Genomic DNA, 18,797 nt, shown 5'->3' on the forward strand with positions numbered 1-18,797 from the left:
TGTGTCTTGATTTTGATGTAAACTAAATGACCCTTTTCAATTTATGTATCCTCAAGATTTTGTTGAGAAAGAAAGAGATAGACCCTCTGGAATTGGATTTCTTACTTCGATTCACAGTTGAACACACTTACCTGAGTCCTGTTGACTTCCTCACTACTCAGTCATGGAGTACTCTCAAGGTAGGTGAAGAAGACGGTATTTCACTTTCTAAAACTTACTTCAATAGATATATTCTGCAGGACCTTTGGTAAAAGTCAAGGAACAGAAATGAGCATTGTTGTCAATTTACCTAAATCAGGTTTGCTTTCTTTTTTAAATAATATTGTCCACTTTTCCCAAATACTTTTGTTAATCATACAAAAACACAGTAGTTTATTCTCATTATAACTTGTTTAAGCAGAACAGGATGTTGTAGAGAAAAAAGTTATTCGTCAACCCCAGGTACCGATTCTTACCTCATTTTTTGGTCAGAAGATCCTACTGTTAAAAGAGTTTATTCCCCGAGACTTTGGAATTCCTTAAAGATGCTTGTTGTATGCTAACATACATATGGTATTTGCTGCATTCTTTTTCTAAGAAGGAAAATTTCTGCCCATTGAAAATAACCATTATCCCTCTTTTTAGAGTATATTTAGGCTTATTTGTAATAGAATTTTTTATTAGGTTATGTAGAATTACAAATTCAAGTCCACTTGTTTATCACTCAGGGTCTCAGCAGAAAACAGATGGCCCATTCAAAGGGGTGATAAAAAAAAAGTTTAAGAAAGAGTATATTTTCATCGTATGGGAAGAAGACTAAGGGAATCAGCCAGGAATGGGGATGGGAAAAGGAAGAAAAGGAGTAGTTCCTGAAGCTGTAGAGAAATGAAGTTAGGGGAGAGAGCCAACCTATAGGAGCTGTGACCTACCGTAGACGAACAAAGCCACTGCCAACGTACGTCACCACAGGGACGGTGCTGAGGAAGGGATAACCTTGCATCTCTCTCCTCCAGCCCTCCAGTCTCTGGCCAGTGACTCCTCTTGGCCAAACCCAACCAGGCCAGAGAACCGGGGAGTTGAGTTCCAATAAGCCTCGCTGGTCACCCTCTTAGCAGGGCAGGAAAGGGTGAGAGTACATCCAGCAAGGAAACGAAGACTCTCCAGCCCAGCGTGTTCACAGAGGATTCGATACTTCCACTAGTCTCTTTCTCAGACTCTAAGCTATTTACCCCCGTCCTATCTGTGCCCCATTGTATGACAGGCAGTAGCCCTCCTGGAAGAATTTCGAGGCATAGACCGAGATGTGGAAGGATCAGCCAAGCAGTGGAGGAAATGGGTGGAATCCGAGTGCCCAGAGAAAGAGAAGTTGCCGCAAGAATGGAAGAAGAAAAGTTTGGTACAGAAGCTGATTATTTTGAGGGCAGTGCGCCCCGACAGAATGACATATGCTCTCAGGTGGGGCAGTTAGCATTTTTGGAAATACATGTTGACCTAGAGGAGACTTAGTCTTCGGGGGCGGGGAGCATCTGGTGGACGCATTTGTGGTCCCTACTGATGAGCCACAATGCTGCTTGCAGCTTTGATGGTGTTGTCATTACTAGTGTTGAAACTCGCGAAACGCTAACCAGTGTGCTGCTCTGTCGGCAGGCTGAGCCCATTCTTCCTGAAAACCTTGCTTCTGACATCAGGAGGGGAGACGGGGAACCTCTGGAAATATTCTAGCCCGAGAGATGGGTGTAAGCAGAGTTCAGAGGCTAGGAGCATTCATTATCCCGGTGCAATTTCCACCGTCTTTATTTAGCCGTAGCAGTTGGGCTCCGACGATTTTGCACATCAAACAAAAATGAATTCCTTTCATGGAGACACTAATAGTCCTATAACTTTACAACCAATGCAATTTAAAGCAGGAACCCCTGTCTGTGTCTTGGTCCATGTGTCCTTTTTCTTTGCCCTTTCGGCTTCTAAATGGTAATATGCTGCTTAATTCACGCAAGTCATGTTCTCATTTGAATTCACCAACCAAAGAGTTCTCAGGTTCCTTCCTTTTCTGCTCCTCGTTCAACAGCAGTGACACACCTCAGGTCTTTTCCTCCACTCCAACTAATTTCCCCTTTGCAGATGCCTCAGCGTGCCCTACTTTACAAGTTAATTCTGCTTAGTAGTACTTACTTTCTGCTAAATCTGATACCGCGGGAAAATAATCCCTGCTTAATTGAGCTTCCCTATATTAGAAACACCCCGAAAAGCATTTGTATATTCATGAGAAACCCAGCAGGCCGGAAAATTGCACTGTGGCAAATCTAATGAACTGTTAATAAGTAATGGGGGATCTGGCAGGAGATTTGGGGGATACAAAGCCATACGCAGGCAGCTGGTGGTACGCAGAGGGGGGGTCTCAGTAGCCCCCAAAATGGAACGTAGGCTTCTGATTTTCAGAGCTTCTAAAGCAGGAAGGGATTTCACTGACACCAATGCATAAATCTAGATTCGTATTGTTCCTGGATTCGTATTGTTCCGCGAAAACATCCCACGTAATGAACGTAGTTTGCTTCCTTCCTGTGCCTGTGATTTAAGCTGATCCAAGTTGTGGCACTTTTTAAGGTCAGGAGCACTGATCATGTCTTTGACATTATCCTCTTTTATAGGAATTTCGTGGAGGAAAAACTGGGTGCCAACTATGTGGGGAGGACCAGAGTGGATTTAGTTAAAGCATTTGAAGAAAGCAGCCCGGCCACGCCCATCTTCTTCATCCTGTCTCCAGGGGTGGACGCCCTTAAAGATCTAGAGATCCTTGGTGAGGGGCCCGGAGGCTTGCCTTCCCGCCCTCCCTCTCACCCAGTGCTCACCCAACCTTGCTCTCAGTTCATAGCTAGTTACTTTCATTCTCTCTCTCTCTTTCCTTCTTTCTTTTTCATTTGTGGGAGATGGAGTATATGGAAAATGTAAGCTAATAACACGGTGGTCTGAAGAAATGTTCAAACGGAACATTCCTCTGGTTGGCATAATGCAAGTTTCTTTTGTACTGTTTTCCACCTTGTGACTATGTAAGGGCCAGAGGGCAATTTTCTCCATTCTAGTGTAATCTTGTGCCCCCCTGTGACTAAATAGTGGTCATTAGAGCAAGCCCATTCGATTGTGCAAGGCACTGTCGCTTTGTGCTTTGGATTACTATTCTGCACAGCCTGCACCGAGAATGCCAGGTTAACAGAGCTGTGACCTGACTGTGCTCGATTCAAGCATGGCCACAAGGTGAGAGGCTCCTGCACTTCCCCAGTGAGCCTATTTGTTCAAAAAATGATGTGATAGCTACCACATGTTGCTCGTTTTTATGAGAGCAATGCTTTGCTACTCCTGCAAGAGTTAATAAAGCTCAATAACAATACTTGCCATCTATCAAAATGTCAAAAGCTTCATTACCGTAAAACCAGAGGAACTTATTTGCACAGGCTCTGCTAATGCTCCCGAGGAGGCTGCTGCTGAGAGCCCAAAATGCTGCCTGTTGAAACAACAGAAGTGGAGTTTGGATTCTTAAGGAAAGTGACCTAGAAGGTGGCAGCAGTAACCACAGATGGACATGAGACACAAGATTCCAGACTCTTCTCACCTCTCCTTGATTCACCCTTCCTCTCTTACCATGTTGTATGCTCCCACAGGCAAAAGACTGGGGTTTACAATGGACTCGGGAAAATTCCACAACGTGTCTTTAGGACAAGGTCAGGAGGTGGTGGCAGAAAAGGCCCTGGAGAAAGCTTCCAAAGGAGGACACTGGGTCATCCTCCAAGTGAGTGTTTCATCTTCTTGGAAAAAACTGGGAATGGCTCCAAGGGATGGACGGTGCAGAGTCGTCCAGGCGAATAGGAATGATCCTTCCTCCTGACAGATGGTGATTTGCAGAGTCCTCAGTGTTCTCTCAGTACTGGTGACCCCTCCGCAGGTGTTAAGAGACTCAGCTAACAAGGATAGCCATCATCTTTTGAGGGATTTTCTAGCCATTGTGCTTTAAAATTAAAAATATTAGAGGGAACCCTCTTATTCTCCTGACTTACAGATAGCTGGAACATTCTCAGAGTGCTTGAAGACAAACAGGCCTGTATAGATTGCCAACGCCATTGTCATAATACCTTACATTTGCAAGTGGCTTTATTTTTTTTTTTTTAAGATTTCCTTTATTTATTCGACAGAGAGCATGAGCAGGGGGAGCAGCAGGCAGAGGGAGAGGGAGCCTGATGCAGGGCTCAGCCCCAGGCCTGTGGCTGTCCCAGTTTCTGGAGGTTTCTATATCTCTTTGCCATTCAAAAGAGAAGCAGAACTTTGAATAAAGGGGAGACTAGCATAATGGGAACTTGTTATGTTGTTTGTAATGTACATTAAATTATATCCGCGTAGGTTTATATGATATGTGTGCTCATGCTAATGAGCTCTTAACCAGACTCTACAGTGGTCAGTTACTGTGATCAGGTAGAGCCCTTCAAGGGAGGTTTAGCTAGCATTTTATCAGAAGCCCATACGCCAGAGAAAACTAGTGCAGAGATAGCAGGATGGCATCTATCTTTGTCTCAGATATACACCAGATGGCTTGTGAATTGACATAATGGATTTATTAAAAATCTATTTTCACGGGCAAAATGGGTGGTTTCCAAGATACATGGATTGGCTAAAAATGTTGCACGGGCATTGCTGCCCTTGGACAAGTGGGCACAAGAATCTAGCCAATGCCAAAGCCAAGAGCCTCAAGAAGATCCTCAAGGATCAAGAACCCTCAGGCTGGACTCCAGAATGTGCCTGTGTTCAGGGATGGCTCAATTGGAGATTTTTCTGTTCCTTACTCCAAAGTCACTGCCTAGAGTATCCTTATATTTGTTTCAAGTAAACTTCTGGAGTAAGGTCTTGTAGGCCATAAGATAGGTCATATTTGAGCTTGCAAAATAGGTTTTATTGTTGTTGTTTTTTCTGCTTGCTTGTGTGAGTGGCACAGTTAGGTGTGAGAAGTGCTTTCGCTATAATCTAGTAGCAAGCGTGGAGGGCGGGAAACTCACAGCCCTTACTTGCTGTATAAGGTTGCTCGGGTTGCCAATCCAAAGTATCACACAATGGGTACCTTAGTGAACAGAAATTTAATTTCTTACAGTTCTGGAGGCCAAAAGTCTGAGATCAAGTTGTCAGTAGGATTGGTTTCTTCTGAAGCCTCTCTCCTTGGTGTGTAGATGGTTGTCTCCTCCCTGTGTCTTCACATGGTCTCCCTTCTGTGTGTGTGTGTGTGTGTGTGTGTCCCCTAATCACCTCTTCTTATAAGGACATAAGCCATATTGGATTAAGACTCCCTCTAATTGTTGCATTTACTCTTAATTGCCTTTTTGAAGACCTATTCCAAATACAGTCACTTTCTGAGGTACTGAGGGTTAGGACTTCCAACATTTGAATTTGGGGGGACACAGTTCAGCTATGATACCTACTGATGTTCAGTATTTGCCAAAGGAAGCAAAAGCCTCATAATGTGGACAATTAAATTGGCATAGATCTTCTTAAAACAGAACTGTTTCAAAGAAAGGTACCTGCATTACTATTCCATTCCCGATTTGCCTTTATTCTTCGGGTTTTTTGTAGCTTTTATAATATTAAGTGTTTTTCTTTGCTGGAAGTAACTACATATTCCTAGGTGTGATGTTGCAATCACTACAATAAGGACGTCTCCAGAGCCAGAGAGCGTGTGAGGGCAGGGCCTTCACACTGTTCTCACCACGCCAACTACCATGTATTCCACGGGTGTTTAGGATTGGAGGGTTGGAGGATTGTGAATCATAAAACTGAAAATCAAGAAGTGATGGTGGTGACATTTGTTTCTTTCATAATTTTTGAAAGTTCTAGGTTTAAGGAAATTAACCTATCAGGGATCCGCAGAGCATCTTAACAAAGAGTGATTTCTTTTTCGGCTAGCCGTTTGCCCCTCACATCCTTTGGAGTTCACATACTAATGAGTAGGCGTTGAGTAGAGGAGGTTGGTATCAGAAACAGTGAAATGGGTGATGAGGTACATTTCTGGCTTTTAGTTTTTATCCTTGAATAAACTAACCAGGTAAGTCTCCATAATTGAGTTTGAACTGTAGCAAAGCAGAGTGTCAGGAACTCCATGTCAGAGGTGACTGATGGGTGTTGGAAGTGGCTAGGTGTGTTGAAGGAGATTTGGGTTTGCAAAGGTAAGCTGTGGTGATTTGGAACCCTACACGTGTTCACCGTACAGTCGTGTTTTGGTGCTTTGTTTTGTTCCCTAACATGATGATACAGGAAAAATTAAATCCTGGTTCTCTGAGTTTTCTACACATTGATATATAGGAAAATATTGTGATCCCATAATTTAAGTAATCTACTTCAGTTTCACTAGAATTATAAGCCCTACTGTTTTTTCAGAATGTCCATTTGGTAGCCAAGTGGCTAGGAACCTTGGAGAAACTCCTCGAAAGATTCAGCCAAGGAGGCCACAGAGATTACCGGGTTTTCATGAGTGCCGAATCTGCAGCTACACCACAAGAACACATCATCCCTCAAGGACTCCTGGAAAATTCCATTAAAATTACTAATGAACCCCCCACAGGAATGCTGGCCAATCTGCATGCCGCCCTCTACAACTTTGATCAGGTAAGAAAACAGAAGCCTGGTCTGAGGGCAAAGTCAGGGTCTTCTCACAAAACCATGGGGCCATTAGCTACTCATGCATCTCGTGCAGAGGGATGAAGTGAAATCGGAGTGTCTGATTTAATCTCTTGAAAGTATCCCCCTGCCGTTCCCTATTCCAGCGACTAGAAAATCTATGTTTTGCCTTAAAACTACAGCCGCATGTTCAGCTGGTTAAGCATCCGACTCTTGGTTTAGGCTCAGGTCATGATCTCAGGGATGTGAGGTGGAGCCCCAAGTCAGGCTCTGCGCTGGGCGTGGAGTCTGCTTAAGATTCTCTCTCTCCCCTTCCCTCCCCCTCATTCAGACTCGCACATGTGCTCTCTCTCTTAAATAAATAAAATCTTTAAAAAAATACTGCAGCTACATGTTTAAGGAGAATAAATTACATTCCTTTCTGAAGAACCTGCTATTGAAGACAAACGTGGCAGACCGATATCTCTTAGCACGGGAAGAGAAGAAGCCACTGTTATTCTGGTTGCTGGTACTGAGGACAGCAACAACAGTAATGACCTGGGGAGAGTTCCAGTATAATATTCAGTGTTTTAGATCTGCTTTTGATGTTAGTAAACTTAAATCGTCTTCTCCCCGTATATCCATGTTGCCATCTTATTTATACTTTGATTTCCTTCCAAAATAAATAAATTAATACAAACATAAACACTCCTATTATCACTACTCTCCTTATGCATATTATCACATCTGTATCATAATCAAGTGTTTCAAACAAATTTCCTTTGTTGTTGTTTTTCTGAGTTGCCATTCCCTCTGATTTCTTAGACACCCTTGGGAAACAGTATTTTGTTTGTCTGTTTTAGAGAAAGAGAGTGCAAACGAGGGGTTGAGGGGAGGGGGAGAGGGAGAGAGAATCTTAAGCAGGCTCCATGCCTGGCACAGAGCCCCATGCAAGGCTCCACCTCACATCCCTGAGATCATGACCCCAGCCGAAATCGACAGTAGTACATTTCACCGACTGAGTCACCCAGGCACCCCAGGAAATAGTATTCTTATTAGGAGAAGTAGAATGAACCCTAAAGAGGAAATGCACATGGTTTGGTATATTAAGACTCCTGTTAGGGCGCCTGGGTGGCTCAGATGGTTGGGCATCTGCCTTCGGCTCAGGTCATGATCCCGGAGCCGGAGTCCTGGGATCAAGTCCCACATCGGGCTCCCTGCTCAGCAGGGAGCCTGCTTCTCCCTCTGCCTCTCTCTCTCTGTCTCTTATGAATAAATAAATAAAATCTTAAAAAAAAAAAAAGACTCCTGTTAGACATATCATTCTTCACTAGTATCTTCTGGGCCAATAGTCAAGCCAACATTATGAAGGAATTATAATAATTGGCCACCTAAGATTACAGTTTTGAAGAATACAGTTAATTACCTAATTAAGTAATTAATTTATAGCCTATATAAACATGGTCCACTGTATAAAGAAGGCACTGAGGAATCTTGTTGACAGTATTACATAGTTGCAGTATGTTTTCTTTTGTGAACCACGGCAGGCTAGTATTTTTTTTTTTTTATTCCTCGGTTGATAATTTCTGACCACTTAGGACATTCTCAACCTCTTTCCCAAAGTAAATACAAAACAGGAATTTAATACATTTAAATAGGATTTATCCAACCCATAGGACAATTATCTGTATTTGTGAAAAGTGAGCATATCATGATCAAATATGCCTCAGCCCAATTGTCTGTCCGCTTTTTTGGGGGGGGGGGAAGGACCTCTCTGATAATCTGATAAAACCATGGATACTCTCCCCAGGGAAATGCACATTGAGAAATTTGTCGCATATCATGATAGGGATGAACAGATCCCCCAAAACCTATACATGAATCCCTTCCCCTGTTCTAGTTTATTTATGAAAGTATCCGTTCTTTTGACTATTACCTAGAAAGCCACTTAGATTAACTGAAGATGACAACTATTGGAAAGACTCTTAAGTACCTAAAGGGGAAATATTTATCTAGTAGAAAGGATCCTCTGAAATATTAAGACTAAATTTGATCAGAAGTAGCAAAAGCAAAGATAATCAAAGTTACTTATTTAATAAACTTCCTATCAAACCTCTTACAGCCCAAACCTACCCAACAAAAACTCTAAAGAAAATCTAAAAATTTTAGAATAGTCTTATGAATGTTGACTTGTCATTATGTTAGAAAATAAAATGTGGGTTTTATTCAGATGATGTGATTCAAGGGTATTAACCTGTACTCCCTGGTCATCTGTGAGTATGTTCCCAGTTAGAATTATGCTTGGCTACCTGTGAAAGAAGTAGGAAACAACTGTAGCTTAAAAAAAGTTAAAGAACTATATCTGCCACCTGAGAATTCTGGAGGTAGGTCATTCAGAGCTCACTGTCACATGAAGTTGTCATCAATCTAGTTCTTTCACAGTTTGCTGTTTCTGGAATGGGCTTGCCAGGGTCCCAGGTGGCAGCCCCCATATCCATGTTCCTGACAGTAAGATGAAAGAAGAAACAAAGAAGATGACCATGGGCACTTTTTTTTTTTTTTAAGGTGCTTCCTACAAGTGAATACATAATACTTCTCCTTGCCTCTCACTGGTTATACGTAGTCACATTGTGTTACCTACCTGCACGAGAGGCTAGGAAGAGCCAATTTATCTTGGGCAGCCGTATGCCCAGCTAAAAGTCAGCAACAGGATATTTTCAGACAGGCAGTTAGTGATCTGTATCACAGGCTTCCCACTTTGCCACGGCTGCTGGTATCATCCTGGGTGCTCTGTGTTGCTGCCACGGTCTTATGTAGCTGAGGCTTGCGACACAGACAAAGGGTAATGGATGCCGTCTACCTAGCGTACTCCTTTGGGTTAGGGGAACAAGTCCAAGTCATCACTTCTGTTGTCTGGGCGCCCTCCTCAGATGAGAAAAGCACTCAAGGGATCTGGACAAATAACTGTTCCTGTGCGGTGTTTTTGTTTTGCATGTTTTACTGTTCAAATCAATTAAATTTGTATTTTTAATCTTACCCCCAAGTCAGAATTTACCTTTGAACTTTGATATGTATGTTCATAATGAACAAGTTTAATATTAGTCCTTTATTTATGTAAATGCAATCATTAAGTGATCAAGATGTAAAGAAGCATTTCTTATAGGGTCCTGTCTCCCTGTGTGTTTCAGCTCAGTAGCACCTGCCTCTTGAAGATGTGTGTTGTGTAAGACTGATGAGTCACAGACCTGCACCCCTGAAACAAATAATACATTATATGCTAATAAAAAAAAAGACTGATGAGTCACAGACCTTCACCCCTGAAACAAATAATACATTATATGCTAATAAAAAAGACTGATGAGTCACAGACCTTCACCCCTGAAACAAATAATACATTATATGTTAATTTAAAAAAAAGAGGGGCACCTGGGTGGCTCAGTCGTTAAGCGTCTGCCTTAGGCTCAGGTCATGATCCCAGGGTCCCGGGATCGAGCCCCGCATCGGGCTCCCTGCTCAGAGGAGAGCCTGCTTCTCCCTCTCCCACTCCCCCTGCTTGTGTTCCCTTTCTCGCTGTGTCTCTCTGTCAAATAAATAAAATCTTTAAAAAAAAAAAAAGACTGATGAGTCACAGAGCTGTACCTCTGAAGCCAATCCATTATATATTAATTGATTGAATTTAAATTTAAAAAATTTAAAAAAAAATAAAAACCAAAGAAAGAAAGAAGATGTCATAAGGGAGTACTGTTTAGGCTCCTTTCATACCCAGATAATAACCACATTTTTGAAATAAGATATAGATTTCTTTTTTCTTCTTTTTTCTTTTCTTTTTTTTTTTTTTTTGAGACAGCACATGCTAGGGGAGGCAGGGAAAGGGCAGAGGGAGAGAGAGGATCCCAAGCTGGCCCCATGCTCAGTGCAGAGGGCCCAATTCCAAGACCCTGAGATCATGACCCTACCCAAAATCAAAAGCTGGACGCTTAACCGACTGAGCCCCCCAGGCACCCCTAGATTTCTTTTTCTCTAAGATTTGCCGCAGAAACAAATAACTGGTAGTTGCTCATGTAAAACTCTCATCTGCCTGAGTGTGGATGCCTGTTCTCTGTTCACAGTGCTGTTTGTGTATTTTCTGATAGTAATTTGCTCATCTTTTGGTTTGTAAAAATACAACTGACCTGAAGTGTAGAATGTTAGGTAGACTCATACTTTTTCCTAATTAGAAAAACTTGATTCATATTTTTTCCAGTGGCATTTATATTATCAGAGCATAAAGAAATGGGCGTTAAGTTGTAATTTTTTTGAGGGGGGGTGGGGTAGGGGCGGGACGGGGCGGGGGCGGGGAGAGAGCGAATCTTAAGCAGGTTCCCAGCGTAAGCAGGCTCACACGCCCAGCATGGAGCCCAAAGCAGGGCTTGATCTCACAACCCTGAGATTATGACCTGGGCTGAAATCAAGAGTTGGATGCTTAACCAACTGAGCCACCCAGGTGCCCAAATTGTAAGTTTTTGGGTTTTTTTTTAAGCGTTGAGGATAAAACTAAATCCATTATATGAATTATTTATGGAATTAATGTCCTGGTTATTGTAGTACCTTGGTTTTCTGTGGACTATATGTTATTCAGGGAGGTGTTAGGTGACTTGTTAGATCATAATTCCTAAGTAAAAGTTTGATATTTCTATTTCATCTCCTAGAAATTTCTTACATTTAAAACTAATACATTTTTTATATTCTTCAAGATTAATTCCAATTATATGGTTTCTATTCTTTCACAAACTTGTCTTTTATTTCATGTTTGTGGAAATGTTATGTTTAATGATTGTGTATCTTCAAGCCCCATAAATTACCTAGAAATGGCCTAATGCTTTAGAATGACCTAGTGAGGGGCGCCTGGGTGGCTCAGTCGTTAGGCATCTGCCTTCAGCTCAGGTCATGATCTCAGGGTCCTGGGATCGAGCCCTGTGTCGGGCTCCCTGCTTGGCGGGAAGCTTGCTTCTCCCTCTCCCACTCCCCCTGCTTGTGTTCCCTCTCTTGCTGTGCCTCTCTGTCAAATAAATAAATAAAATTAAAAAAAAAAAAGAATGACTTAGTGATAGTTGGGTCTGCACTGTGGATGGCCTGGCCAGTTCTAGAACTGTATTTAGTAATAACCTTGGATTCTCATGAAAGTGAGACAGAAAGAAACTGAAAAGCTTCTTCTAGTCTTAGAACAAGAGAACAAGTCTAGTCTTGGTTTGGTTTAGACTTTTACTAGAAGTTGCCTGGGAGACCAGATCTGAACTCCTACCTGAAAGGTGCTAAATACACTTTATAGATGGCCCAAGTTGTCAGATTCATTTTAAATGTAGACTGGCTATAATTTGGCCATTTTAAAGGACAAGGCAAGAAGGTACAGGTTTGGCCTTATCTTCCTCTACTGGCCAACATCAGTTGAAGTAGTCCTTGTTTGCCTCACAGAACTGCCGAAGCTGAGAATAAAGTACTACCTACTTAAGACAGAGACTGGATGGCTGTTGTTCACTTTTTAATTTTATGGCAGTGGGAGCCATAACCATACCAGCATGCCAGGATTTAATTTTCCCTCTGCAATTTCAAAAAAATGTTAGAGATCTAGTCTACAGGGTGTGTTTTCCCACCTTCCATATGCCATTCTCTCCACCCAGCAATGAATTCTACTTTAAGTTCATTGGAAGGAGACCATTTGTCAGGATGATTGTATTAGCTCAGGTAGACTACATAATTAGAGTGATCCAAACAAGATGACGTCTCTCACATATAACTGGCAGCTTTCATGAGCTCAGCTGCACACCCAAGCTGGTAGGTGTCTCCCCTGGAACTCACTCGTGGCTTCCGTGGTTGTCTGGTCATCTTCCTGTCTAGCCCACAGAGAAGGGAAAAGAGTGACACCCAGGGCAAGCAACTTCCTTTCAAGTAAACGACATGAAAATTATACACATCACTTCTGCTCAAATTCTTTTGGCAAGGACTTGGTCATATGACACATCTGGCTTCAACGGGAGATGGGAAATGGTTTTTTGGTGGGTGGCCATGTGCCCAGGTAATCTGTATGACTCTGAAACCAGAGGAAATGAAGGGCTGGGGGTTAAGTAGTATTCTGCTACACTGATGAAACGAAGGTGGTGTCCTTTGATCAGCTAGATTTCTCAAGGAGAATTTTGCAGGGGAAAATGATGTCAAGCAGTATCACCACGGCTCGGAATGAATTTTGTTATTTTCTAGCGAACTTAGATGCATTTGGTAAAATAACTGAAGCAAAGTGAAAGCATTCCTCTTAAATTAACAGACCAGCAAGCGCCAGAAGGTCAGTCCTCTATTGTGCGCTGATAGGCCAGGCAGCCGTGCTTCAAACTGCATGGTACCCCTGTCCTAGATCTCCCTCGGAGTTATACACAAGGTCATTGAACATGCAGACCCTTGCGCTTGGAAAGGGTGCAAAAGGATAATCAAATATTTTCCTTTTCTCCCAGGATACACTTGAGGCGTGCTCCAGGGAGCAGGAGTTTAAAAGCATCCTCTTTTCTCTGTGCTACTTCCATGCTTGTGTGGCCGGGAGACTGAGGTTTGGCCCCCGGGGCTGGAGCCGCAGCTACCCCTTCAGTCCTGGAGACCTCACCATTTGCGCCAACGTCCTCTACAACTACTTAGAGGCAAACCCTCACGTAAGTGCCGGTGGCCAGATAACCTCTTCCAAAGAGTGTACTGAATCTGTCAGTCTTTGGCCACTATCAAATGGACCATAATTTCTCTTTTGAAGCTATTACTGAAATAGCTGACACCGTATGTGCATCTTCTGCCAAGTGTGAAAATACACCAGATCAAAGGTTTTCCAGCAGTGGATGCTCGAACTTCATAAGACAGGTCAAACCAGTTCTACATAGCAGCTTAGTGCAAAAAAAAAAAAATGTCCTTCATTATGTTAACAAAAACAGTGGTTTACATGTGCATGTATGCCAGATTCATTAGGCAGGTAATGAAGCATTTGCACAAATGTAATTACATACAGCAATTCTGACAGTTCATAACACTGCATTAATAATCACTACAATTAGTTCTTATGATGGAAGCAATTTACAGCACGTCACATGTATAAATAATGGTGCATTTCCTGCATATGTCATTATTATGTATTAAGGATGCCACCTTGTTGTGACTTTCTCAGTAATGTTCCCCTTGATTGGAAGTTAAAGGTAGATGAATGATTTTATTTCATAGCTAAAATGTGTTTTACAGATGGGAACGGGAATGCTTCATCAAGAACATTTGTGTAAACTCTTAGAAACCCAGTGATTGGATTTCAAAAAGGAAGAACCATTTGTAAGAATTTTCTGGCTTAGTCCTCATAAAGGAAACTTCTCCCATTCAGTTAAAGCTGTTAAAATTGAGATAACATTTATCCAAACCAGGTATTACGCTCTGGGCCACACTTTCTGTAAAGGACCTTTAAAATGACTCATCTGTGTTTCTGTGTATAGAGAGTTGCTTTATGTTCTTTTGGTAACCAAACTGTTACAATTTTTGTTGCCACATAAGTCTTCTCAGGCTTCAAAGGTGATGTGACTGCTATCAGAGTATGTACACTTAGTGTATAACATGGGTGTGTTCTCCTAAGGAACCTATTTTGAGCAAGTTGTATCCAAAATAAGTGGCTTTAATATAGTATGTGATGATCAACATTGCATATCCATCAATTTTTAAAAATTTGTTTTCTTAATTTTTATTTATTTGAGAGAGAGAGAGAGCGCGCGCGCGCACGAGCAGGGGGAGGGGCAAAGGGAGAAGCAGACTCCCTACTGAGCAGGGGGCCTGATGCGGGACTCGATCCTGGGACTCCAGGATCATGACCTGAGCCGAAGGCAGACGTTTAACGACTGAGCCACCCAGGCGCCCGCATAGCTATCATTTTTTAAATATACAAAATTTGAGCATATTTTGATCTTGGTAATACATAATATTTTGAGTTGATCTTAACACATTTTATGTAAAATGTTGCAGGTAAAACTATTATAATAGTTCTAGATAGAAAGTGAAATGGACCACTTAATCCTTTTATACAAGTCCTTTGTAACTGTCCCCTGAGGCTGAGGCAAGGAATATTATCCCATTTCAGCTGAATCCTGTCAGAGTCGAGTTAGAAATGACGGGGAGAAAGAGAGGAGCGGACTTCTGTTTGTCCCTGCCTCTCACATCCCGAGATGTGGCAACCAGGTGGCCCAAGTGAATGGTGTTGTGCTGCTTACCCCACCCCCCACCAGCACTCCGGGAGCAACACAACTCTTGGCTTTGAATGCTCTCTCCTCTCTCAGATGTCTACACCCGAGTCATTCACCACACGTGGAAAAACCAGTATGGCGAAGCCAGTGACTGGGATTTGGGAGTTAGGTTATGTTCACGGAGTTTGGTGGTACAAAATGTCCTTTTCAGGAAGGTGTATGTTAAAAGCAAGGATCAGGATTTGGGGGAAGAAGAGCCTGTTATTGAAAAGAATAGAACCCTAGTTGATGAAAATGTTGAGGGCGATGCATATCCGATGGTAGAATATACAGCAGGTACTATTCTATTAAGAACGCACTCAGAGGGCGCCTGGGTGGCTCAGTCGTTAAGCGTCTGCCTTCGGCTCAGGTCATGATCCCAGGGTCCTGGGATCGAGTCCCACATCGGGCTCCCTGCTCGGCAGGAAGCCTGCTTGTCCCTCTCCCACTCCCCCTGCTTGTGTTCCTGCTCTCGCTGTGTCTCTCTCTGTCAAATAAATAAATAAAAAATCTTTAAAAAAAAAAAAAAAAACGCACTCAGAGAAATGAAGTGGAGAGGTCTCCGTTGCCCATCCATTTCATGGGGGCGACGCGGCAGGGGCCCACGTGGTAGTTCAGGGAGCCTCCTTCAGTCCACTCACTCCTCTCGTATTCCTCACTCACCTCAGACGGGCTTAAAAGAAAGACCTCTTTGAGGTTCATTTATTCAAATTCAAATAAACTTGTAACCAGTGCATTGGAATAGTTGAAGCAATTTTACTTGTTCTGTCACATCATGCAACCAACGAAGGCTATAATTAAGTTTTTACTTGAACTGTTGGGAGGCAATCTACTGCCCCTGAGGGTTTAAAGGTTCCTGTCTGGAAAGGCTTCATCACAGACTGGCATGTTTTGCAAACCCAGAGGAAGCTAAAGGGTAGCAGAGAGAGGCTTCAAATCCTGCTAAGCCAAATAGAGAGGAGATACTGTTATTTCTTGAATACCACATGGTACAGTCATTAGTTGGAACCCTTAGAACAATCATGGAGCAGGCCAGTCGTGCCATAAACCAAGCCCTCAAATCAGTCTGCAGCAAGGGGATCGGTTTGCCTGGATTTTTGCAGGGGGATGATATCCTAAATACAACCCAAATTCAGAACATATAAGGTTTCCTTTATTTGCCTAAATGAGCTCATAAAACCTGCTGCCAGTCAGATCATAAAAACATGACATACCTCAAAGGCCCTACGAACTAATACCTTTTCTGGATTTTTGGATGAGATTTTGAATTTATAAAGTTTCCCTGCATGGCATGTTCTAGGAATAATTGCTTTAAAATCTGTATGAAAAGTTCAGTGTTAGTGAATTTTCACCGAATGTATTAAAACACCCTGAATGTAATTCTGTCAAGAAACTCTATAGGAGAAGCCCAGACAATTCCTGAACCTCTTTTAAATGTTCCTGTTGATGGGGATTTGGGGGAACACGGTGTTAGAGGGGCTTGGAGAGAAGCGTGTACTGCTAATTGGCCTCTGTGAGGCAGATGCACCAGGCCTGGAAATGAACATTTGCATGATATCCCTCCCAGGTCCCATGGGAAGACCTCCGTTACCTCTTTGGTGAGATCATGTATGGGGGCCACATCACAGATGACTGGGATCGCAAGCTGTGTCGGGCATATTTGGAAGAATTCCTGAATCCATCTCTGGTAAGACACTATAACTCATTTTACAGAGGAGAAAATTCTAGTAAGAATTTTTTTTAATTTTTTTTAAGTTTTATTTAATCTCTTACACCCAACATGGGGCTTGAACTCACAATCCCAAGATCAAGAGTCACATGCTCCTTTGGCTGAGCCAGCCAGGCGCCCCCAAGTAAGAATTTTTTAAACTAATTTTACTATGTAAAGACTTCTTAAATATTATTGAGGAATCTTAGCCTTTTGTGAATATATTCTTGCCCACTGTCACAGAGTTTGGAAGTTTGTTAGAAATGCTGAGTCTGGTTTTTTTTTTTTTTTAAGATTTATTATTTATCTGAGAGAGAGAGCACGAGTGCGCACACACACTGGCATGCACGTGCGGGGAGGGGCAGAGAGAGAATCTTGAAGCAGACTCCCTGCTGAGCACAGATCCCAGTATGGAGCACCGTCTCTTGACCCTGAGATCATGACCTGAGCTGAAACCAAGAGTCGGATGCTTAACCGACTGAGCCAACCAGGTGCTCCAGAAATGCAGTCTTGGGCCCCATTTCCTATCTATGAAATCCGAATCTGTTTCAGTAAGACCTCCTAGGTGATTTTTGTGTGTGTTCTCATGTTCTACGCCCAGGCCAAGGACCCTCACATAAATTGACTGACTGGATCTTAGGAATAACCCTGGGAGGTCCGCAGAACTGACGCCGTTAACCTGTTTTATGGAAACTGAGGCATGTCGTGTCCCAGGTCCATCAGTTACCTTGGGCAAGAAGAGCTCCAGCCAGAAGACAGATGTATTGATTTCAATTTGAGGGTCCTAAAATAAGTGAAATCCTTAGGTTTTTCCCTGTCACAGAAGCCGTGGAGTATCCTCAGTTTTGGTCACTAACTCTTAAATATATGCTCAAGAAAAATGGGATGCGAGAGCCCAGTTCTTCTGTCTGTGAGGAGGGGGCAGAGCACCCCCTGTACTGGAGTTGAGAGAGACCAAGCTCCTTTTCCCTGTTCTCATCTTAACCACCCTGTGTCTGCAAAGACCAAACAGCTGCTCCGTTTGTGACCAGGGCTGTGTGTCTGGCAAAAGTGCTCAGTCCCTGTTTTTCCTCTTGAAGTAGCCGAAAGTGGTGGCCATGCTTTCCTCATGCTATCTTTCTAAAGGCCTCCATGTTCATGGCCATTGCCTATTTCCTGGAAACACAGGGCACCCTATACCATGCAGTCTCTTCCCACTTGAACAAGATACCAACTATGTTTAAAGGTGTGCCGTGTAACTTCTTTGACATAGGCCAGAGCAACTTCTTTCTAGTAGGTATCCTGAGGCAAGAGAAACAAAAGCAAAAATAAACTATTGGGACTATATCAAAATAAAAAATTCCTGCACAGGAAGGAAACATTCAACAAAACTAAAAGGCAGCCTATCAAATGGGAGAAGGTATCTGCAAATGACATATCTGATTAAGGGTTAGTAGTAGCCCAAATATATAAAGAATTTATAAAACTCAACACTCAAAAAACAAATAATCCAATTGAAAAATGGGCAGAAGACATGAATGGACATTTTTCCGAAGAAGACATACCGATGGCCAACAGACACATAAAAAGATGCTCAATATTACTCCTCATCAGGGAAACACAAATCAAAACTACAATGAGCTACCACCTCACACCTGTCAGAATGGCTAAAATCAGCTACAAGAAACAACAGGTGTTGGTGAGGATGGGGAGAAAGGGGAACCCTCCTGATGGTTGGTGGGAATGCAAGTTGGTGCAGCCACTCTGGAAAATCATAGGAAGTTTTCTCAAAAAGTTAAAAGTATTTCTCTTCTCCTGCTGGGTTTAGGCTTTATTTGCTGTTCTTTCTCCAGCTCCTTTAGGTGGAGGATTAGGTTGTGTACTTGAGACCTTTCTTGTTTCTTGAGAAAGGCTTGTATTGCTATATACTTGCCTCTTAGGACTGCCTTTGCTGCATCCCAAAGATTTTGAATAGTTGTGTTTTCATTTTCATTGGTTTCCATGAATTTTTTTAATTCTTCTTTAATTTCCTGGCTGACCCATTCATTCTGCAGTAGGATGCTCTTTAGCCTCCATGTATTTGAGTTCTTTCCGACTTTCCTCTTGTGATTGAGTTCTAGTTTCAAAGCATTGTGGTCTGAAAATAGGCAGGGAATGATCCCAATCTTTTGGTACCGGTTGAGACCTGATTTGTGGCCTAGGATGTGATCGATTCTGGAGAATGTTCCATGGGCACTAGAGAA

At 42.5% G+C, this 18,797-nt stretch overlaps 1 protein-coding gene across 1 annotated transcript in view; it reads left to right on the forward strand.

Annotated features, from left to right (window-relative positions):
• DNAH11 (dynein axonemal heavy chain 11) overlaps positions 1–18,797 on the forward strand; it is a 329,965-nt gene that overhangs the window by 281,131 nt on the left and 30,037 nt on the right. Inside the window, 7 exon segments of the mRNA XM_021689842.2 lie at positions 57–179; positions 1,241–1,434; positions 2,625–2,773; positions 3,633–3,760; positions 6,385–6,612; positions 13,086–13,277; positions 16,435–16,554. Of these exon segments, the coding sequence (XP_021545517.1) occupies positions 57–179; positions 1,241–1,434; positions 2,625–2,773; positions 3,633–3,760; positions 6,385–6,612; positions 13,086–13,277; positions 16,435–16,554 (1,134 nt within the window).

The sequence above is a fragment of the Neomonachus schauinslandi genome, chromosome 12 (assembly GCF_002201575.2).
Source record: "Neomonachus schauinslandi chromosome 12, ASM220157v2, whole genome shotgun sequence".
In the NCBI taxonomy this organism is placed as follows: domain Eukaryota; kingdom Metazoa; phylum Chordata; class Mammalia; order Carnivora; family Phocidae; genus Neomonachus; species Neomonachus schauinslandi.